The sequence below is a fragment of the Micropterus salmoides genome, unplaced genomic scaffold, assembly GCF_014851395.1.
Source record: "Micropterus salmoides isolate LMB-PRFRI ecotype aquatic unplaced genomic scaffold, ASM1485139v1 Ms_hic_scaffold_15, whole genome shotgun sequence".
In the NCBI taxonomy this organism is placed as follows: domain Eukaryota; kingdom Metazoa; phylum Chordata; class Actinopteri; order Centrarchiformes; family Centrarchidae; genus Micropterus; species Micropterus salmoides.
In genome coordinates, this window is record NW_024040596.1 from 28,584,222 (window position 1) to 28,608,665 (window position 24,444).

The following is a 24,444-nucleotide window of genomic DNA, read 5'->3' on the forward strand; positions in this document are numbered from 1 at the left end:
GGTATAAGGCGGACAGTAAAATAAAGTCATTAAAGGTAATTAAAAGAAGAGGGTATTGCAATAGAAGTGAATAAGATGGTACTTCAGGTAGACCCATAAGCTTGCAAGAAGAAATATGTTTAAAGATGGCTTTTAAGAGCATAAACTGTTGTAACAGACCTCAGCTCAGGTGGTAAAGAATTCCAATGAGAGTGGGAGCACAATGACTGTAGGAAGGAGGTTGGACTTGGCCAATGAAAAATAAACAAGGGTGGAGAATAACATGGAGGGTAGGAGAGAAAGTGATGAAGAGGATGATGGTGTGATATGAAGAACAAGAGAGGAGGGACATCCATGTTCATAAGAGACTGAGAGCGAGAGGAGAGGAGGGAAACTGTCAGAAACTGATAAATTAACTGTATGATGAAGAGTTCTAGTTAGAAGCTGCAGCTTTTCTTTCCCTCCTCTCACTGTCTGATGGAGGTTGATGACGGAGCAGAGCTCTGCTTTCCACAACTCCTCAACACCTCCTGCAGGAAGCCGACACTTCCTTGGTCTGAAGCTGTATTTCTGCACACTCTTCTGTCCTCCATCTCTCTGCTCACTGTGGCTCTCAACCTGCTTGTCATCATCTCAGTCTCCCACTTCAGGCAGAGATCAATTTCTCAGCAGAGTTTTAGAATATTACTTTTAGCTAGTACTTTTTCCATTTTCCACTGTTGTGTGATGCCATGTGTAATGATACTTTTCTCTTTCCCTCCAGGCAGCTCCACACTTCCACCAACATCCTCCTCCTCTCTCTGGCTGTCTCTGACTTTCTTGTAGGCCTCCTGCTGATGCCGGGAGAAATCCTCAGAAAAACATCCTGCTGGTTTCTTGGTGACCTGATGTGTTCTCTGTATAAAAATTTAGCATACATCCTTACTTCTGCCTCAGTAGGAGACATGGTGCTCATATCAGTTGACCGATATGTTGCTATTTGTCACCCTCTGCATTATACCACCAGAATTACTGAGAGAAGAGTTAAACTCTGTGTTTGTCTGTGTTGGTTCTGTTCTGTTTTCTACTGCAGTCTCTTTGTAAAATATAGCCTGGTTCAACCAGACAGGTATAATTCCTGCTACGGAGAGTGTGTGTTTGTTATTAACTATAATGCAGGAGCTGTGGACCTTGTTCTGACTTTTATTGTTCCCATCACTGTCATCATAGTTCTGTATATGAGAGTGTTTGTAGTGGCTGTGTCTCAGGCTCGTGCCATGCGCTCTCACATTACAGCTGTCACACTCCAACGTTCAGTGACTCTAACAGCAAGGAAATCTGAGCTGAAAGCAGCCAGGACTCTTGGTGTTCTTGGATTTTTGTTCCTAATGTGTTTCTGCCCATATTACTGTGTCTCTTTTGCAGGTGACAATGCACTCAATGCTTCATCTGCATCTTATGTGCTCTATCTGTTCTATTTTAACTCCTGTCTAAACCCTGTGATCTATGCCTTGTTCTACCCCTGGTTTAAAAAAGCTGTTTTTCAAATTGTTACATTTAAGATTCTGCAGCCTGGTTCCTGTGAGGCCAACATACTTTAGAGAGGCTGTGGATTGGCTGAAATGAAAAATATTGATTTTAAGTATGTTGTTGAGTGCGTGAAATCACATATCCAAAAAGTGAATATTCTGGAAACAAGTTTTAAGTGCAAATGGAAAATGTGCATAAAAAAAGGCAGACACAGACAATGTGTGTAATTCTGCTCAATGTCACCTTCACATAACCCGCCAAAGAATGTTTTCATTGTTCAAGTAATGGTGATTATAATTAATATAGTTTGAGTGTGTTGCTGGTAAAATATGTTTGTATTATGACACTCGCTGGCTGTTGCTGTTGAGTCAAACCTTTGTCTTTTCAGTTCTTGCAGTGTCTGGAGATCTTATGGGAAATCTTCTCTGACATTCAGCATGTAATTAGACAGAAGTTATTTTTTGCAATTTTGTGTGTATGTTCTGGACTTTTGCTGCTGTAATATTTTCATAAGCACCACGCACTATATATAAACCTTTATTTAAACACTGTTTCTCTGCATTATCCAGTTTAATCCAGTAAGCAGTGAACTGACCCACCTGATGCACATATTAACAGCCTCTTCTCTAAGGAAATCTTTTAATTACATAAGCTTCATAACATGATTTTGGGACACATTATTTTGATGTTATTTATGATTACATTTCATTTGCTGAATAGAATATATTAAGTCAAATAATTTACTTACAATATACACTGTATATGTCATTTTATCAGTCAATTAGACAGAAATTTTGACTTTTTAGACAGATGGAAAACAAAACAAAAACACAAACATAAAGATAACCTAACAGAAAAAGCAAACTAAACATAAACTCAGAAATACAACACATTTAAGGGGTTCATAGATTCAAAGGCCTCATTTGTCACATACACTAACGGTTAGGGAAAGTTAGGGTCGCATACCTTTTTAGAGAGTGGTTAAATAGTAGTGTATACATAAATATTGGCCTGACAGGTGCACTTGTCAAACTGAATGCATACAAATACACTATAAACCCAAACAAGTTCAGAATACTCAAAATATTTGCGGATTGATTACCTCAAAACCTTTAAGTAGCGGTTATCATAATGATAATATTTTTGAGTACACTTAACTTGAATACAATACTTAAATTTTTTAAAAACTTACATTTCTGCATACTAAATTACACTGGTTTACTGATGCTTATTAAAATTACATTCCACTGACTAATTCTTTACTCAATAATTGTAATTGTGTGCAACTTATATTCTGAGGGAAATCTACTCAAAAAAATTATTGTGCCAGACTCAAATACTAATGGAAACTCTCAAAAAAATACTTCTAGTCAACTTAAAATTTACAAAATGCCCATTTTCAGATAGTAGTCCTAAAAAATACAACTCCATTATTACAATTCAAGTTCTCTTTATCAGTTTCAAACTTCAAACATCTCCTTTCATTTCTACATTTCACAGAAACAAAATATGTTACATTGAAACTTGTTTTCATCAGATGGAAAAAAAATATCTTTCTGGTAATGCACATCTTGTATAAAGCTGAATAGACTAAGTAATTGACTGCTTGATCAAATAATAACAGCAGCACTTTTACTTAAATAATATAAATGGGAACTTTAAGTGCGGGTTAACAATGCAAATTGTTAAGCGAGGTAGACGAGGTAATTGAACAATATAAAAAAAGAACACTGAGCACAAAACCTTTGTTTTTAATATACCTCGCTGTAAGCTTGCAGTAAACATACTGAGCATATACAGACAAATCCATCCACAGCCAACTTTCTCTTGGGTTGAAGCAGACTGCACCAGGTGCATCAATGTCAGTGACCACAGTGAGGAGTGTCAGCAATGTCAGATTCATCTTCACCCTGCAAAATACAAGCAATCCAAATATGAGGATAATTATAAAGTACTGTATGCTCATCGGTGGCCCCCACACACTTAAAAGCATATTATTTATTTTTTATTGATACAATACTCACACAACAAAATGTTAAGAGTTACTGGTGGCTGTTATGATTCCTTCTGTCTATACTGACTATAACACTTTCTTTATCTGACTCAACTGTAAGAGAATGAGTTCAAAATTCTAACGTTCATTAGGAACAGTTATGAGACATCAGCATGCTGAAATCCTAAGTATTTTTAGAAGTTAGTCTTTGTGTGTGTGTACTTGTTGAGCTGCAGCAGTGGGATACTCCCTTCCAACCGTAAACCTACACAATGACCTAACAACAATATCCTTTTAATTTAATTTAATTTAATTAGACGGCTTAAGACTAATTTAGCTGCAGCTGAACTTAGCCTGCTAAAATCCTGTGTCCTCATATGAGGACTTCAGGTTTTCGTCTACTTCATTCTGCTTATCATCTTAGACCTATTGTCCTCATTAGTGGGCAGTTGCCTGTACCCTCTAGGGTCACTGTTTGTACAGCCTTGTGATGTCTGTTTCTACTTTGTTACACATACAATTTTTTTGATAAAGTACTTCCTGTTCAAAGACAATGTTTAGGTTTTTATACTTATAATAAAAATGCACACAGAATCAAAGCTCAGGTCTTGGGAAGTTAGAGAAACATTTTTGGATGAAAGGAGAAGTGTGGATTTGTCCTTAATTTCTTACAATTGGGCCATGCCTATGAAGGGAATATTTAATTGAGATGAGGAATGACAGCCAAGAATAAATATTTTACTGTACACATCACATTTTAGCATTGAGACAGCTAGATAGCTAGATAGATTGCTGGAAGAGGCATTAAAGTTAGTTGCACATAGTGCATTTAATGTTACTTGTTAGGCTTTGCCCATAGATGATGCCATCATCCATTGGCGAAGGCTGAAAGGCAGTGAAAAACATGATTATGTTATTTAAGTTATTTAATTGACGTTACAAATGACTAACTCAGCGGGAACCCTGCGTGTGAGCGCTACCAGGAGCTACTCTCCATGGCTCCGGCAGAGTGCGGTCAGCTGATGTTTTGTTCTGTGGTGCTGCAGTTCGCCCTCAGGTGGCCAAACTATGCGACACTCATGACATGAGGGAAAGATCCGACTCTGTTTCTCTTTTTAATAGTCATATCAGCTGTTATAAACGCGATTTACAGATATATCTGCAAGTAGCTTACATCGGCCAACAATATCTGCTAAATAATGAATCGCTCGGACTCTAGTTGATATTGACATTTCTGTGAGGACACTGAGTACTTACATTGCAGGTTTTGAAGAAGTCAGTCATCCTCTAGCAGGTTCACTGGAAGGGCATGGAGGGTCAGACGACATCTCATGTGTCCATCATGTTGTTCCTAGATTGACAAATCAAAATAACTATTATCATACAAATATTTTTACAGCACATCGAGCCATCTAGTGTAATGTTATGCAATTTTAAAATAATAATATTGATAAAAACGAATCCATCTAGTTGTAACTACTTAAAGACAAGTCAAATTTAAACAAACCCAGTTCAGCTACAGACATGTAGAGGCTGCTCAGTCCGCTTTCGACTTTCATTGTCAGTTGTATGTTTTACTGCCCAAAAAACATAGCCTGAGTTTTAAACTTTTTTTAACCACAATTCTGTGTTAACTGCAGGTGAGCTGCGTGTTGAGAAGGCCTAGAGTACATCTCTCTGTTAGTAGACTATATGGCAACCAATCATGAATAGAGTTGGACTCTTGGATGAATAGAAAAATAAAAAGTCATATTGTAGCATGGCTAAATTAGCTATGAATTTTAATAAATTTATGATTAATACCCAGTTATGAATTTTAATATTCAGAAAATATCAAAAATCCAAAAAGCTCTCGTTAAAAGGGCACCACTGGAGTTGTTATAATCCTAGAGTCTCCGGACCTCTATGTAGCTTTTAATAATTATACAATTATTACTAGTGATCAGTTAGTAAATAATCGCTAAATTATCTTAAATCAATCAGTCAGTCTCATATCTAAAGGGTCAATTCTCTTGGCAGGGACGTGGAAATAGGCAACACACACAGTTCTTGATTACAGTGAATTTATTAACTAACTAATGTGATATAAAAGGGTGGTTAAATACAGCGAAAATAAACGATGACTGAACAATGAGAAATGGAGGTTCGATTGTGGGAAGCATTTGACTCATACGGCAAAGGAGAACTAATGAAAGTAAGCTATGAGTTTAGGAGTTAAAAAGGAAATATTAACATTACGGGACATGATTCTGATCACAGAATGTTTGTTAGGTCTTACGGCTTGTCGACGGCCTGCTTTGGCCTGTTGCACGGGTCCCACGCTAGCTGCCGATCCTGGCTTTTTGCTATGGATTCTCCGGGGTTCTCTGTGTCTGGAAGTCTTATGGAAGAAACTTGCAGTGGGGTTCTTCCCGACCCCGTCTCGGGTCAGGTTTAAGTTGTCCTTTTTTGGCTGCTGGCGAGCCACGTGGCGTCGTCCGACCTCCGTGGGCTTAGCTCAACGAAAAGCTTAAAAGGAGAACTTGGTCGTTCCTGAATTAGACCAGTGTAACTTAACGGACTGATAACTTTAACAAAACAAAAGAAAGAAATAAAAGAAAACAAAATAAAGTTGCTGTTAAACGAGGGACAAATCGGTGTCGTGGCACTTCGCGTGTGTAGCTTCAAGCGAACAAAGGCCTGTTGCGCTGGTTGAACTCTTAGGGCGTTGCCTGGAGAGGCACACCGGACGTGTGCCGAAGCGTCCAGAGAGCCGAGCGGGAGACCAGGGCACGAGGAGAGGAGAAGAGCCAGAGAGAGAGAGATGACGTTGTGTGTCGCTCTTTTGTTGCCAGGGGCGTAGTTCCCCAGAGGGCAGTCCTTTGTTCCCGAGGGAGCATTTCCGTTTTCCCGAGGGACTGCCTTTCTAAACTTTTGATGTCTAAAAAGAAAGTCTATTTGCGCGTATTATAATCAAATATTTTCCACAATCAAACCTCAATGGTCAAACAGTTGTTCCGTTCTAAGTTAAGCATTTGGTAACATGAAAACAATTGTCACATTATTGGTCAGGATAAGTGGGTGACATTTATACATTAACGGCTTTTCCGACGATGATATGTAATACTTATTTCGTCCACTTGGGGGAGCTCGGTTACATGACAAAAGCTTAGATTAACCCAAAACAATCTTTCCTTAGGAAATGGGGAATTCAGCCTTAAATTCAAGCTGGATAATTAATAGAGTATAGTATGACATTTCTTTATCATCATTTCTAAAGGAATTGTGTGAGAAAGTATTGTGAACAAGCATTGGTTACACATTAAATGACGGAGTGTCCTTAATCTTGCTGAAAATAGAAACACTGCAACACACCAGACCACAAACTACATCTGCAAAGTAACTTATTTAGATTCTTTTCAGCACTAATATCAACAACAGATAGCAACAACATGGTAACATAACTACTCAAATAGAGGCAAACGTAATCAAGTAACTAAAAGATTTCATTAAACTTAATTAAATGCTTTGAGTCTTTGGAGACTGCAGTCTTTGGTTATTTAAAGTTCAGCTGTCCTGGGTTAAGTCACACTTAGGTGAGACAAGGAGTATCCCTTTGATGGGGTAATGAAAGACAGAGCAAGGTCCGTTGCCACGGTTACATGTGTGTGTGTTTGTGGGGGGGCAGTTTAGGATTTCCTGTCCCATCCAAGGAGATTCTGATTCACTTCAGGGAAATGCTAATCGCTGGTTAATGTCCCTTTGTCAGTTTAACAGTCAGCCATCGCTTTATCAGCTTCGTAGATCAAAAAGGTGCCAGTTTTATGATCAGTTTGCTCAGGCATAGCACAGGAAAGCAACTTTCCAACCCCCCTTCCGTTGGGGTCTCTTTAGCAGTCTGTTGAAGTTGATCTTCAACTCTCTGAGAGAGGAAAAGAGGAATTTGGAGTAGCTCCAAATTTATTTAATATAAAATGCACAAATCCACACCGTTGTCCCACTACAATGTTCAGCCCAAAAAATGAGTGTGAAATTAAGGATTTTCTGTCATAGGCTTGTAAATGGCTTTTAAAGTGATCATGTACTGTAAAACTTACAAAAAATGCAAATGACAAATGACAGTAGATAGATCTATCCTCTTAGTCATCACAAGACAATAACATAATCAAATTTCCCTATTATAGTAGAGAGGTCCCGATCTGTATTGACTGCAATTTATGTGATCAACATTGTCGCTATAGCAAAGGTAATCTTGAACTCACCTGGAGGTCATAAATCCTGGGAATCTCTGTAGGGCCTCTGCTCTCTTGGCCTTCTGCCTGTACAGGGCAATCAGTTCTGGTGTGTATCTCACAAGCTCGCAGTATGCATAGGTTCAACATCTGTAAAGCAATGGAACTCAGCAAACACCTACAAACACATAAATGTACATAGATTAATGGTTTTCAACTTGGGCCTTAGCAGGAAAACATAAGGCATCAATAACGTGTTTTAAGCAGGATGGTTGGCTATATGGCAAAAAGATACAGTTCTTACCTGAGACATGGAAATTGACCACAGCATTGACAAGAAAAAAAAATGCAGGGTCATCCAGCAAATTTCTTTAACCTGACTTAAGTTTTTCTGCATCAAAATAAAAAAAATTAAATGGCTAAGAATTGATTTAGCAAATCAAATATCTTTTAAACAAGACAAATAGTATATTTATTATATTTATATTTTTTTATCCCCAGTATGTCTGATTAGCAAGCCAGCAATTGGCTGCAGACACACAGTATCTAACAACCAGGCAAATTCATTTCTTGTATTTTTCAATAATTAATTTAGTTACCGTGAGGGCGGAAGAAACCTTTACTATCAAGTCAAAATCCTCAACTAATTAAACAGAAATATGCCAATGGCAAACATACCTTGGATAGCAGTAGAGTCACTCAATACTCTGTTTGATCCTGTGAGAACAAATATAAGCAATATAAAAAATTCCCTTTAGTCCAGTCAACAACAACATCATCAAATGCTATTTTTTTTAAATTGAATTATTTGTAATTTATCTGACTCACCAATCTCAGAGCTGCTTTGGCGAGTCAGGTGATTAAATTCCTTCAGCAGCACGCTATAATCCTTATTGGGCACACAATATATGAAAACCAACATTTGAGATGGGCAGAGTTTATTGTTGTGATAAATGTATTTAGTCTTTTAAGACTTAGTTACCAGTTTATCAGGTACATCCAGTTTATCATGTACATCTAGCAAAATTTAAATCTCCCCTTCATAAAAATTATGTTTTTGTTGCAACTGTATGATCATTTTGGATCACATGGACTGGTGTTTCTGATATTTTGTCCATCTCATTTATATCAGTGAGGCCATGCAAAATAAAAGAGATGTTTATAACGCAGTACAGTTCATCAGACCACAAACTACATCTGCCAAAATGAACAAATAATTAAATAAACTTTAAATGAAAACAGAACATTCCTCACTAACTTATTACAACAGTGGAAACATTTTCCTTTGATAAGTTTTATAAATACATGTTACAGAAACTTTGGATGACTTTGTGTCTGCAGTTGAAGGGATGAGGTTCACCGCTGATAAATGAAACATTCAGCCATGCATCAACACTATTTCAGTTTAAAACTTACCAAGATGTCTTTGAAGCTTGAGGAAACTCAGCACTCAGGTTCACTTGAGAGGACAGATCTATTGAAGTTAAATTAGTTAAATATAAACATTAAATACTTATCATACAAACATAATTGTTAAACATTTCCCACTGATCTGAATACTGACCTGACAACCTCCAAAACTGGAGAGGTTTTTACATTTCAGTGAAACTAATGTTAGGCTCTACATTGTTCACATCATGAATGTTATGACTTCTTGAGGACCGATGCATCTTACTACAAACACTGCGGTCAGACACAGCTAATATGAAGGTAGAGCCTGACTGTCTCCACAGTAACGTTATAGGGCTAAAGTAACAGTAACTAAGTTAACAGCAGGTCCTCCGGTCCACACAAGAGGTATCATGCCATCAGGCACAGAAACCAGGCACTCCTCAAGCCTTTAAAACAGGCACCACCCACATCTGTTTACTTGTCTGTTGGGTCATGGAACTGCCATTCGGCAGTCAACAAAGCTGACTTTAACACTGCTTATGCTAACACATTTTCTCTTGGGCTACTGGCGCTCACTGAGACCTGAATTAAACCAGAAAACTCTGCTACCCCTGCTGCGCTGTCCACCAATTACTCCCCACACCCCCCGGCCGTCTGGGACTGGGTTCTTCATTTCCAACAAATGGAAATTCACACAGCTGCTACCCCCGAATCAATATGCCTCCTTCGAATACCATGCTGTCTTTGTGTCCGCTCCGGTAAAGGTCTCTGTGATTGTCATATACCGTCCACCAGGACAAATGGGTAACTTTGTGGAGGAGCTAGACACACTGCTTACTTCAATCCCAGAGCATGACTGTCCCCTAATTGTCCTCAGTGACATGAACATTCACTTAGACAATTCAAACTCAGCAGACTTCCTGTCTCTGATTCAGTCCTTTGATCTAACACGGGTTCTCAGCCCCCCGACTCACAAAACTGGCAAGGTACTTGACCTCATTCTTGTCCGAAACTGTGCCACAGAGTGCCTAACAGTCACACCTCTACATGTGTCTGACCACTATTTCATTCAGTTCACGGTATGCCTACAGGAAAAGCCCATTCTTACAACACCATTGGTCTCACACTGCCGCAACCTCCGCAACCTTTTTCCCGCTCACTTTGCCTCAGTCGTAGCTTCCGCTTCACCTTCCCTCAACACATTTCCTCACTTGAGGTTTATGATGCCACACAATCTCTAAACTAAGATCATGCCTGGATAGCCTTGGTCCTCTATCCACCAAGCCTGCTCGTCCAAACCAGTCCCACCCGTGGCTAACTGATACCATCTGTGGGCTCCATACTGATCTCAGAGCTGCTGAAAGAAAATGGCGAAAAACCAAAGACCCTGCCGACCTTAAGGGCTACCAATTGCTCCTATCCTCCTTCTCAACGAGCATCAGTGCTGCCAAAACTGCATTCTATAATAACAGAATTAGCAGTACCACTGACTCAAGGAAATTATTTTCCACTTTTAAAGCGCTACTAAATCCTCCTCCACCTCCACCACCCACAAACTTGTCTGCTGATACCTTTGCTGCCTTCTTCACAGGCAAAGTGGTGTGCTATAACTAGCCAATTCTCTTAAACATTCAAACACAATCATTGTATCAGTCATACTACATCTTTTCCTCTGCCCTCCCAGGTCAGTGGTTCTTCACTCTCCTCGTTTACTCCTCTCAGAGCGAAGTATCAGAACTCTTGACCCATAGCCGTCCAACTACATGCCCACTGGACCCGATTCCTCCAAGCCATACCTCCTACCGTGGTCCCGACAATCACTCGTGATAAATACTTCTCTGGCTTCAGGAACCTTCCCGACCACTTTCAAAAGGGCCCGGGTTACACCCTTGCTCAAAAAGCCCTCACTTAACCCAACTCAAGTTGAGAAAAATCAGCCTAATCGTCGGTTCTTATCTTGCTTGACCTATCAGCTGCCTTTGACACAGTCAACCACAGGATCCTGCTTTCCGCTCTCTCAGCAATGGGCATCTTGAGTAAAGCACTCCTGTGGTTAGAATCCTACCTCTCATGGCATTCCTACAATGTTTTGTGGCACGGACAATCATCCTCCTCCCACTGCCTCTCCACAGGGGTGCCCCAAGGCTCAGTAATAGGGTCTCTTCTCTTCTCAATTTACACCACCTCACTGGGGCCGATCATTCGCTCGCACGGCTTCTCTTACCACTGCTACTCAGACGATACGCAACTCTACCTACCCTTCCTCCAGGCGATCCCACCATCTCATCGAGGATCACAGACTGTCTCTCGGACTGTCTCTCAAACATATCTGCATGGATGAAGGCTTGCCACCTTCAACTAAACCTCTCTAATACTGAACACTTGGTCATTCCAGCCAAGCAATCTATCAACCATAACATCATACTACAAATTGACTCCGCAACCATCTCTCCAACCAAGGTGGTGAGAAACTTGGGTGTCATGATTGATGACCAGCTGTCCTTTTCAGACCATGTTGCTGCTGTCTCTCGGTCATGCTGCTTTGCTCTATACAACATAAGGAAAATCAGGCCCTACCTCACTCAGTATGCCACTGTATAGCTTCTGGTACAGGCAATGGTTATCTCTCGCCTGGACTATTGCAATGCCCTCCTAGCAGGTCTTCCAGCTTGTGCAGTGAAACCCTTACAAATGGTTCAGAACGCAGCAGCAAGTCTGGTTTTTCATCAGCCCAAAAAGACTCATGTCACTCCATTACTCAGTGACCTCCACTGGCTCCCCGTGGCCTCCAGAATCAAATTCAAGTCACTAATGCTTGCATACAGAGTGACTACTGGGTCTGCACCCATCTACCTAAACTCCATAATACAAACTTACGTTCCTGCTCTTACTAGTATGTATTGTCAGTTGTAGATCTGTATTTGATGCTCTGTTGATGCTTGTATGTTGTTCCTCAAATGTAAGTCGCTTTGGATAAAAGTTTCTGCCAAATCAGTAAATGTAACAGTGCAAAGTGCCTGAAAACAGAACTTTTTTTCACTTACCAGACCAAAGCACACGTAACAAGGAGCAGCCCCAGATGAAAAATAATAGGTGCTGACGACTGGAAGGTTTCAGCCACTAGTGATACCTGATGTTACTTTTTAGCTAACAGTAGCTAACGTTAGCATAACAGTAACGCGGCAAACTGCCTGCACATATGATACTGCCTCCGGTCATTCCAGCGCGCAGTTATGAAATAAAGTCACAGAACAAAAAACACTTTAACAGCGCTGCGGAGAAACCTGGGTTCTATCGAACTTTGTCCACCAATTTTTTTGGACGAAGCCCTCGACCTGTTGATACCAGAAGAGCGGGAGTCACCCTGCAGCTCCCCGCAAGGCAAGCGATCGTTAGGCTACCAGGATTCTAATGTCAGGCTAACGTTGAGCTAACAGGAAGCTAACAGTAAGCTAACATGTAGCTGACATGCGGTCTGCCCCTGGATCAACCGACCATGGAGACCCTGTGTATCCACGTTGCTCCACATTAGTTGCGGCTAATGTCATCTAGCAACCAGATTGTTTGTTGCTGGCCGACCCTCGTCGCTCAGAGCAGACGACTGGTAAGCTATGGGTTGGAAAAGGCTGTGTTGAATCTTGTTGCTCCTTTTGTGGAAGTTGTTGAACAAACGCTGTCTGTGCCTGTCTCAGTCGAACCAGCCACACCAAGCACACATTACCCACACTGTGTGAGCCAGCTGCTGTTATGGCTAATCTGCAGCTTAAGCTCAAGCAACAAGCAGTACACTCTCTGTTCACGATTAGAGGTCCCTTCAAAAACTGAACAAACAGCATCTTTATAAATTTACTACAACCATAAAAACTGCAACAAAAAAGGTTGTAGCCAAAATATTCAGGAGATAAAGGAGCACAGGCATCATGAGTCAATGATAAACTCTGAAGTAGCTGCTTTTTGTTCTGGAAAGCTCAGGCAGGTTCTGTGGGCTCTGAGGGAGGAGTGGAGAGAGGAACAGAGAGAGGGAGAAGGGCTACAGAGGGGAGTCTTAACAGCCTTCAATGAGATTTTCAAATAAGGAAAATTTAAATAAATAAAAATAGGCTGCAATCTAAATTCCATGTTATATAGTCATTGTTAATATAGGCTACTATATTCATTATAATTTCATACGGCTGGCCATTAGTAGGCTATAGGCCTTATATCTTTTCAGTCGATTGTTTTCATTTTTAAGCCTTGTGCAGGAAGCACAGTCTACATATCTTACATGCTGCCACTGACTTTACCAGAGGGAGAGTAGCAAACAAGGTTTTTATTTGATTTCATAAAGGTTAAAAATACAGGTGAATCTCGGGGAAAACGGGAGGGTTGACATGAGAGGAGTAGAGAGAGAAGTGGGGTAATGTGAGGCTACATCCACACTGCTACGTTTCACAGTTTCATAACGAAAACGATCTTCTCCGTCCACAGCAGCGTGTCAGCTGTGTATCAGAGTTGATCTCTGTCTATATTAGAATGACTGAAAACACACATCTAGTGGCCATTCTGGTAGCCTACACTGGGCATGCGCATGAATCAGAGGGTCTACTCCGCTGTAGCAGATGATTTAGCAAAAGAAGAAAGTAATATAGACCAAGAACCACACCAGGCTTTTTTCTCTTTTTTTGCACTGACCGACAACGAATTGGAACTGTTACTGAAAGTAACACGGGACTACAAGAGACAGCGGCGGTGAGTGTTATTTACACAGTACTTATATTTTAATAAAAATACTAAAACTCAAAACTAAAGCTCTGTAAAGCATCGTGATTTTGCTTTGCATGACTGATAAGACCGACTCACAAAGCCAAGTGTGTGAGTGTGTGTCATCGTTTAACTCCTGTTGTTGATCCTCTGTTAAACTCCGGTTGCGGGTGGCGTGTGAATGAGATGAGTACAGCTGCGACAGTTTCACATGATCGGTCCTGCATGTTGCTCCACTTGTCTGATTGCTGTTCAACTAATTGTAAATGATTATGTGGGCTGTTAATCCCTTGTCTGAGAAGGACTTTGAAAACTGCTCACACAGCGTAGTGAAACATTTTAGCTGCCGCTGAAAATTTGTCTGACGAGTATTGCATCATCTGATCTGCTTTTCTTATTGGCCTTTTTAGCGACCACCGATCAAACTAGTTAGAGCCATTAGCGGCCAATTATGATCGGTGACCGATCGATCGGAGCAGCCTTAATTGACACGGTCCTTTTCTCTGCTTCACAGAAGGCAAGCTGTGTCATATGAGCCTCCCTCCCCTCACCAGGTGAGTGGCATAATACGGACAGGCTGCAGCTGGCCAGATGGCTTACATGCAGTTTGACTCCGATGCCACAAGCAGAATAATTCCTCCTGGGCCCGCCAGTGTCTCTACGAAGTGGCTCTGGAGCCACTGCAGCAATTGGGCATCACGGTCTGTTTTATCTGGATGATCTGCTGCTGCTAGCGTGGTCCCGGGACAAGGCAGTGGCTTAGACGGCCGAGCTTGTCACACACCTGGGTTTCACTGTGAACTGGAAGAAGAGCGCTCCTCTCCCCCTCCCAGAAGCTGGTGGAGCTGCTCTGCGTGTCGACTCGGTGAGACAGAGACGGCGCCTGATCTGTTCCTCTGTCTGTGGGTTCAGATCTAGCCTATTGGTGGAACCCCCCACTCTCTGTCGGTCAGGGTTTCCCTGGGCAGGGTCACGTCCCATATCTCGGTCTTCATAGAGGTGGCTGCTTCTGTGGGCGCACACTCATCTGCTTTCCATCAGAGTGGAGTACATCCCTGGCGTGTTGAACAGAGGGGTTGCTCCACAGTGGGATTTGGCGCTGGTCTTAGGCACGCTAACCCAAGCCCCTTTCGAGCCTTTACAGACGGTGGACCTGGCGTTTCTTTCAGCCAGGGTCGCCTTAATTGTGGCTCTGACATTGGCCAAGAGGGTCAGCAATCTGACTGCCTTCTCTGTGGCTCCATCGCATCTCAGGATTCAGGGTGACAGCTGCTCAGCTGTCCTGCGCCCAAACCTACATTCATGCCTAAGAGCATCACCAGCTCCTTTTGGTTGCGGGTGATTGTTCTCTCTGGCTTCTTTCCTCCCCCCCGTGGGTCTGAGGATGACACTATGTCCCACTTCCTCTGCCCAGTGCGTGTGCTGTCCTGTAATGTGGCGCACGCGGCCTCCTGGCGCTGTTCGCAGCATCTGTCTCACTGGCTGTGTGAGGCTATTTCACAGGCCTATATGTCAGCCTGTGAATCTCCCCCAGATGGCATCAGTGCGCACTCCACGAGAGGCGTCTCTTCCTCTGTGGCGCTGTACGGTGGATGACAACTGCATGGCGGCCTCCTGCCCTTCCCCGTGCTCTTTCGTCCATTTCTACCTGCCCTCTCCCACTGAACGATAGGGGGCATGGCTGCTGCTTGCGCTGACCCTCCACACCTGATGCGGTGATTGTGACCCCGCCTGCATCTATACAGCTGTGGGCCCCCCATCCGGTTCCCCGGCTATGACACATGGGTCAGTCCTATGCCTCCCATGTCAAATACTGCTCTTTGGGGATTCAACCATAAAGAACTCTGCTGCCCTCTGTACCTGAAAAACACCTTCCCAGGGTCAAATCTCTGAAAACAGATGTCCCTTGGTCCACAGATTTATTGACGGTGGATCTTATTTAGGGGTTGTACCATAATATATATATATATATATATGTATGTATATATATATATATTTTAATAGAGCTCTGTTTTATTTTAGTTTCGTTCATGCATATTCCTGTGTTTTGATGAATGAAAATAAACTATGCAGCCAGCTTAACATGAATTGCAGCAACAACTACCAAGAGGAAAGAGGAGTTTCTCTGACACAGAAATGGAGGTGCTGGTGAACACATTTTTTGATGAAGTGGGTTCACAACAAAAGAAAATGGAGCAAGTTTAGAAGCCCCAAATAAGATTGTAGGCAACCTTTACTACAATTCTTTAAAGAAGTGGTATTATGCTCATTTTCAAAATCTTATTTAGGGGTTGTACCATAACAGGTTTACATGGTTTTCAAAAAACACCATATTTTTGTCTTACTTCACATTGCTGCAGATCCACTTTTCAACCTGAAACATGGCTTCTGTTCAGCTGTATATGTTCCCCTTTCAGCTTAGCAACATGGACTGGAGCAAGAGTTTGAGTGTATCCAACAAAGGTTAAAGTCAAGGGCAACTGGACTTGGTTGAAGATACTGGAAGACGTTTTGTCCCTCATCCAAAGGACTTCTTCAGTTCTGCCAGAACAGTATAACAGTATAAATATGGACAAAATAATACAGAAGTACACAGAACTGGAGAAAACACTAATACATGAACTGAGACACAAAACTAAGGAAATACGATAAGAGACAAGACAGTTACTTAAGGCGAATTAACAAAATAATAAACTAGACTACCAAACTCCGAACCATGACAATATCAAATAAACCCAGGAAAAAACAAGAGCACCAAGGGTAGCTAGGGGAAGTGAGAGGAGGTGTGTGCTGCAGCTCAGTATTTTTCCACCGGTTCTTTTGAGGGCTTGTCGGACTAGCAGCTTGGCGAGCTTTATATGATGCGCATTTAGCTTTCGGGTGTGGGAAATTTGGGCTATAAACACTTATTTTCCTGTACCAATTTATTGAGGAAATGTCTTTATTTATATAAAAGGAAACACAAAATTCAGGTGACAGTTTAAAATATAAAAATATAATGTAATATAACACAGTAAGTCTCTCAGGCATTCTCAGACATGTTTCTCCTGTAGATCAACTTTTCTCATTTAATTTAATCTCTGCTGAGTCAACACACATAACAGTATCTGTATTTAATATGTTTGAAAGGAAGGTGCAAATCAGCAAGTGTTGTGCAGATATGGCTGCTGTAATCGTTGCGAGACAGAGACACAGTCATAATGAAAGAAGACGTAGAGAAATTAACAATATTAGATTATCTTATTCTATATCCAATATGTAGTCTAGAAATAAAAATATTTTATTTTATTTATTCAATGAACTTTGTACTTTCCTTGAAGCTTTGGCAATACTGCATTATCATTCATGCCAATAAAGCAAATTCCGTTTTGACCTGATTTCTTTTCTCTGTGAAATGAAAGAATTTAGAAAATTGCGTGGTGCTGCAGAGAGCCCTCAGCTGTAGTAGTGCACGGATCATGCGAGAAATTCATCTAGCCAGAGGAACGATCACCAACTGTTCACAGCACGCAAGTTGTAATAGCAACACAACCCATTGCGGAAACCATTAAAACATGCTAAACCTCATTTAAATAATGCCACCTCCATTGTGTTTGCATCTTGTCAACTATGCAAAATTCTTAGTTAATCACCTATAACTGGTTCTACAATTACACATGCAATATTTTAGAATGCACACGCAATTTAGTAGGGTACTCTTTATTTGGGGTGTTAGTAAATCTGGCCCGTGGACCTTCCGGTGTTTCAGCAGTTTTTCTGCTCGTGTTCAAAAATTCCAACACATTCACAATCTCTCCCTATACAAATTCATGATGGAGTATCAATACAGTGATGTATGTTCGATGTATCATTATTGGAGTTTAGTGACCTGGGAGAGGGTAAGGGAATAGGACGACCAAATGCTCCATGTCATTCCACAACCTAACTTTGCGTGACTCATGGACATACTTCATCTTCATAGCAAGGCCGCTGTGATGTAAGATGAGATGATTGGAAAGCAATAATAGTTTTTGAGATGTAAAGATGAGTTAGGGCTTGGCTTTGTTTTTGTTGCAACATCATCATCATATAACTGGAGTTCTGTCTGTTGTACTTTGACTCTGGGTATTTTCTCTTGCCGACTTTACAAGGAGCCAGGGATAGGCCAAAGACTGCACTAAAACCCAACACACAGCAGTATGGACTCGTCTTATTTCCAGTGGTACCTTATACCACCATCTTGGTATCATTGTCACAATTTTAAAGTGAAAGGGACGAACCTAGAGGTAGAGCAATGGAGGTGTGATTTGTTGTGCATTTAACATTTATAATGAGATAAAGAAACAATATTGACACAGTGAATGAGATTATGAATACCAGAATTGAATTGCTTTCCATTCCTGTCTGGACTGGATATCTAGCAGGAGCGTCTCAGGTTACGTATGTAACCCTGGTCCCCCGAGAAGGGGAACGAGACACTGCGTCGGTTACGACACTATGGGAACGCCTCTAGGCGTAGCAGGTCTGAATGTGAATGAAATCACTCCAATCCTATTGTGTGTTGGTTTGGTGGAGGAGTATAAAACACACCTGTACACACTCATCATTAGCTTAAACTATGAAGCAGGCGCTTCAGGCGGGGAGAGAGGTTCGGCAGGCCGACGCAGTGTGTCATTAACCCTTCTCGGGGAACCAGGGTTACATACATAACCCGATACGTTCCCCTTCGAGGGAACTCGAACTGCGTCGGTTACGACACTATGGGAACGAGATACCCACTAAACCATGCGAAAACCCCGCCTGCCCCAGTGTGCAATAAAGTGGCACGACTAAGAGGAGAGCGCACGAGTGCCAGGTGCCGAAGGAAGGTCAAGACTGTAAAACCGAATGAATGTGTGCGGAGTGGCCCAGCCAGCCGCTAAACAACATCCTGCAAGAGGCCCCGGAAAGGAGGGGCTCGAGAGGCCGCCTTGCCTCTGGTAGAATGAGCTCTCACAGCCACTGGTGAAGGCAAACCGCGCACCTGATAGGCCAGGGAAATAGTCTGAACAATCCAGTTACTAACCGTATGTTTAGATGCAGGGAGCCCGGCCCTGGGAGAACCAAAACACACTAGCAGCTGGTCAGCCTTCCTCCAACGGGAGGACCTCAGAGTGTAAATACTGAAATGCCTGCAGCACTGTGGACCCTGCCGCACAAGAAGGCACTTTAGGGATGTATCCTGGACGAGGGTGCAGGATAGCCCTAATATTCCCCGGGGCAAACTCCAGGCTTTGCGGGGAAACCGAAAGTGCTTGGAGATCCCCCACCCTCCTCAGAGAGGTGATAGCAAGGATAAAGGCCATCTTGAGGGTCAAGTGCTTAGCCTCAGCCAACGCCCCAAGAACCATGTCCCAAGTGGGATGTCGCAGGTCTCATCCTCCGGGCACCACGGAGGATCCGTGTGGACGGGGCCCTGGAGCTGAGGAGGGTCTCGACTGCTTCGGCTGTTAGACCCGCCTCTAGGTACTGTGCCTCCTCAGGGGCCAGACCCACAGCCGAAATACGGCGGGGCAAGGGTGAAGAACCCGGCCCTGCGCCTGAACAGCAGGTCTCTCCTCAGAGGGACCTGCCACGGCGGGCCGTCCAGGAGCGACATGATGTCCGAAAACCAACCCCGGGTTGGCCAGAACGGGGCTACGAGCAGTAGGCCAACATTGTCTTGGCTCCAGAACCCCCGGGAGCAGAGCATACAGACGTAGCCTCAGCCACGAATGAACCATGGTGTCCAGACCCAACGGGGCTGGAGGAATGAGAGAAAACCATAGCGGGCAGTGCGTAGTCTCTTGAGACGCAAACAGATCCACGTCTATGGGGCCAAACTCTCTGCACAAGAGCTCCACCACTTCAGGGTGAAGTCTCCATTCCCCGGGCCGGCGACAAGACCCTCGCAGCAGACCCTTGGTCCTTAGCCACCACTGCAGGGGTCTCATGTGCAGCAGTCCAGATGGTATTACGCTGGACGCAGCTGCCAGGAGACCCAACACTCATTGAAAGTGTTTTATAGTGAGGGCGTGGCCTAACTTCACCCCTTTCACGGCAGCTAATATGGTGTCGACACGTGCCGGAGACAATTGTGCCCGCATCGTTGTCGAATCCCATACTACCCCTAGGAACGTAGTCCGTTGGGTGGGACACTCTTCTTTGCATTGAGCCTCAGCCCTAAACGCAGCAGATGATCCAGAACGACATCTCGATGCCGAACCACCAACTCTCGAGACTGGGCTAGGATGAGCCAGTCGGCAATGTAGTTGAAAATCCGGATGCCCTGGAGCCTCAGCGGGGCCAGTGCTGCATCCATACACTTGGTGAATGTGCGAGGGGAAAGTGCCAGGCCGAATGGAAGAACCCGATACTGGTAAGCCACACCCCCGAAGGCGAACCTCAGGAACTTCCTGTGAGAAGGACAGATGGAGATGGAAATAGGCGTCCTTTAGATCTATACGATGGCGGGGATGATGAGCATCTTGAACCTGAATCTCCTCAGAGACCGGTTAGAACCCACAGATCCAAAATAGGGCGCAGCCCTCGGGAGGGGAAAGACTCCCCTACCCCGGTCTTCCCTGAGCTCCGTCGGGACTGGATGACGGTCCTCAGAGCGCCGTCTCGCTGCCCCAGCTCCTCGGGGGGGCCCCCGAGAAGCGACACTCTGCTCCCTCTCCTCTCTGTAGGAGCTTGTAGAGGAAGGGACCTACGCCTGGCAGCCTCAGCTGCCTTGGGTCCAGACCGGTGAGGGAGGTACTGGCGGAACGCTTCGCCCTGCGTCTAACGCTCCGTGGTTCTGCGAAGCTCAGCCAGATCTTCCTCAGAGGGACCCCCCCTCTGAACCATCTCCTGTAGCAGGTCAGCTTGGTAGGCTTGAAGCACCGCCATGGTGTGCAAGCTCGCACCTGCCTGGCCCACTGCCATGTACGCCTTCCCCACAAGCGTAGTTGTGGTGCGACATGGCTTGGAGGGTAACGCCGGCTTCTCCAGGGAGGACGCAAGTCGAGGGGAGAGATAGCTCACAAGCGCATCCTCCACCCGAGGCATCCTCCCATAACCATGGTCCCTAACCCCCATCACATTACTGTAGTTCAGTGATCGGGGTGTGGAAAGCCGTGTAGAGAAGGGTCTGCCCCATGATTTACTCAGTTCATCAAGTAAATCAGGAAAGAATGGCAGAGACCGGCGTGGAGGTGGCGCGTGGTGCTTAAGAAACCTTTTATCAAGCTTACCACTAGCCTGTGGTGTCTGCTCCTCAGGTGGCCAGTTGATGTTGAGCTTAGCCACGGCTCTAGTCACCACCTCCAGCAGCACGTCATAGTCAGGCGCTGCCTGATGACGCCGCCCCGACACCCGGAAGTCATCGTCCACTACGCTGAGCACGTCCACCTCCTCAGAGTCAGCATCTCCGGATCCAAACGCGAGCGGGAGAAGCTGAGAAATGGGCTCCCGAATGAGGAAAGGAAGCGTCGGAGCCAGCAGATGAAGGTGGGAAAAAGCCTCAGCCGTCCCGAAATCCTCCGACAGATCACGCTGTGAGCCCCATGAATGAAGCCACCGGGCCATCTCAGCGGCCTCAGGGCCCACGCCACGGGGAGAACACATTCGGCCATCCTCGGAAAAGAGAGCCATGCTGTACCTCAGTACCCGCACGGAAAGGGCTTCGCAAGGGGCACAGGCAACCCCCTCGAGAGCTGCCCGGGCGTGCTCCATCCCCAAACGTGAGATACACATCTCATGAGAATCTCCATCCGTGATGTACCGAGGGCAAGAAAAAACACACCTTCTGTACATCTGGTTGCCGGACATGCTGGTAGACTTCTTCTTCAGGTAAGACACACTGCTTGTAGGACTGGAGCTTTCTTCAAACAACATACAGAGCGTCTGCTGAATAGAAAAAAGCTAATGATGAGTGTGCACAGGTGTGCTTTATACTCCTCCGGTTATTGCGTCACACCTTACAGTTCTAGCAACAAACCAATAGGATTTCATTCATGTTCAGACCTGCTACGCCTAGAGGCGTTCCCATAGTGTCGTAACCGACGCAGTTCGAGTTCCCTCGAAGGGGAACTAGGAGTTTGAGTTGCTCCTTTGCACCGAAAGCACAGATGTCGCTGGACGGTCATCTTAATTAGGATGCCCATTGGATTCAGGCACATCCAAACAGAACAGAATTACAACATGGTGGAAAGATTATGTGTCCCATCTGGCATTAATGAATGTACTAAAAGAAGTTTAAATGAAACCCCCTGTAAATACTGAATTGATTTGAAGTACAATCCATATACAGGTGCTGGTCATATAATTAGAATATCAATCATAATATATATCAAAAACTTAATTTATTTCAGTAATTCATTCAAAAAGTGAAACTTGGATATTATATTCATTCAGACTGATATATTCCAAATGTTTTTCATTTTATTGTGATGATTAAAACTGACAACTAATGAAAATTTCAGTATCTCTGAAAATTAGAATATTACTTAAGACCAATACAAAAAAAGGATTTTTATAAATGTTGGCCAACTGAAAAGTATGAACATGAAAAGTATGAGCATGTACAGCACTCAATACTTAGTTGGGGCTCCTTTTGCCTGAATTACTGCAGCAATGTGGCGTGGCATGGAGTCAGTCAGTCTGTGGCACTGCTCAGGTGTTATGAGAGTCCAGGTTGCTCTGATAGCGGCCTTCAGCTCTTCTGCATTGTTGGGTCTGGCATATCGCATCTTCCTCTTCACAATACCCCATAGATTTTCTATAGGGTTAAGGTCAGGCGAGTTTGCTGACCAATTAAGAACAGGGATACCATGGTTCTTAAACCAGGTACTGGTAACTTTGGCACAGTGCAGGTGCCAAGTCCTGTTGGAAAATGAAATCTGCATCTCCATAAAGTTGGTCAGCAGCAGGAAGCATGAAGTGCTCTAAAACTTCCTGGTAGATGGCTGTGTTGACCTTGGACCTCAGAAAACACAGTGGACCAACACCAGCAGATGACATAATAATAATAATCTTTATTTATAGAGCACTTTTCAAAAACAAGTTACAAAGTACTTTAACAAGTGTAAAGACAATAATACCCAAAAAACAAGAGAAAAAAGCAAGAAAACATTGAAAAGACTAAAATACATGTTTAAGATAAATATAAAATTAGTAAAATAGAATAAAATAAAAGGGATAAAAATAAAGTCACATAAGATTGGGAAAGGCTCTCCTATAAAATTATGTTTTAAGAAGGGACTTGAGAGTTCACTGACTCAGCTGACCTGATTTCCGAGGATCTCAAGGTACGTGCTGGTGTGTATGGAACTAATAGTTTAGAAATATAACAATGCAAGAGGCCATGAAAAAGCCTGGCAGCTGAGTTCTGGACAGTCTGGAGTCGATCAATAGATTTTTGGGTTAAACAGGTGAAAAGGCTGTTGCAATAATCCAGCCATGATGAGATGAAGGTGTGTAAAATGGTCTTGGTGTCCTTAAAAGTTAACATAGATAGAATTTTTGCTATATTTCTAAGTTGATAAAAACATGATTGAACAAGTTTTGTGGTGTGCTGCTCGAAATTTAAATTACTATCAAACCAAACACCAAGGTTCTTTGCCACAGGCTTAATGTGATTTACTAGGGAACCAGCAGATGGCAGTATTTGTTTTGCCAACTGCTGGGACCCGATGACCAGGATTTCTGTTTTGTCTGAGTTCAGCTGGAGGAAATTATTTGACATTCATTTTTTAACTTCAAAAGGCAGTTGTTAAGTGAACTCAGCATTACAGGGTCTGTGGATCTGACGGGCAAGTATATTTGTGTCAGCATAAATATGAAACGAAATGCCATGTTTATGGATTATATGTCCAAGGGGAAGCAGATACAAGGAAAACAAAATGGGTCCTAAGACTGACCCCTGAGGCACACCATATATAACTGGACTGAACGAAGAGACATAGTTGTTTACAGACACGCAAAACTTCCTATTTGACAGGAAGGATGAAAACCAGAGATCACCAGAGACCCAGTGCCTCAGTCTGTCTAACATGATGTTGTGATCACTGGTTTCAAAAGCAGCGCTAAGGTCCAGGAGTACAAGGGCTGAGCACATACCTTCATCAGCAGACATTAAAAGGTCATTGGTGACTTTAAGCAGGGCAGTCTCAGTGCTGTGGGTACTTCCTGAAACCAGATTGAAACTTTTCAAATATTTTGTTATTTTCCAGTGCAGTGAGCAGCTGTTCACGCAAGCCGTTTTAAAATAATCAGGGACACAACCAGTAGATAGGGATCTGTTGAAAACAGAGATCAAATGGGGCCCCACAGAATCTATTACATTCAGTAAAGACTTTGTAGGTATTACATCAAGTGGGATGGAGGACACTCATTTGTGATACTGTTTTTAAAAGCTAAGACAAGTCGATGGGATAAATGGGATTGACACCACCTTATTGGTAAGATAAGATAAAAATAAAATAAGATAAAAACAATTCCCAGTCATCATTCTCTCCAGCTGAGGCACAAGGAGGGGTTGGGTTTACCAGTTGATCCACAGTCTTAAACAGAAACCTGGGATTGTGTTTATGTGTAGTAATGAGTTCAGAAAAATAGTGTGTTCTCGTATCCTTAACC

General features: G+C 43.2%; 1 protein-coding gene and 1 pseudogene across 1 annotated transcript; both read left to right on the forward strand.

Annotated features, from left to right (window-relative positions):
- The first annotated feature begins 456 nt into the window (after nucleotides 1-456).
- LOC119903942 (trace amine-associated receptor 13c-like) lies at nucleotides 457-1,559 on the forward strand. The gene is made up of 2 exons (XM_038720261.1): nucleotides 457-629; nucleotides 743-1,559. The coding sequence occupies exons 1-2, from the start codon at nucleotides 457-459 to the stop codon at nucleotides 1,557-1,559; spliced, it is 990 nt and encodes a 329-aa protein (XP_038576189.1).
- A 7,837-nt stretch (nucleotides 1,560-9,396) lies between these two features.
- LOC119903561 overlaps nucleotides 9,397-24,444 on the forward strand; it is a 30,622-nt pseudogene continuing 15,574 nt past the window's right edge.

Excerpts from the sequence above, each read along its gene's own strand:
- LOC119903942 (XM_038720261.1), top strand. The coding sequence starts at position 457 with ATGGAGGTTGATGACGGAGCAGAGCTCTGCTTTCCACAACTCCTCAAC. Across the intron at positions 630-742 it reads ATCTCAGTCTCCCACTTCAG|GCAGCTCCACACTTCCACCA; the intron begins GCAGAGATCAAT and ends CTTTCCCTCCAG.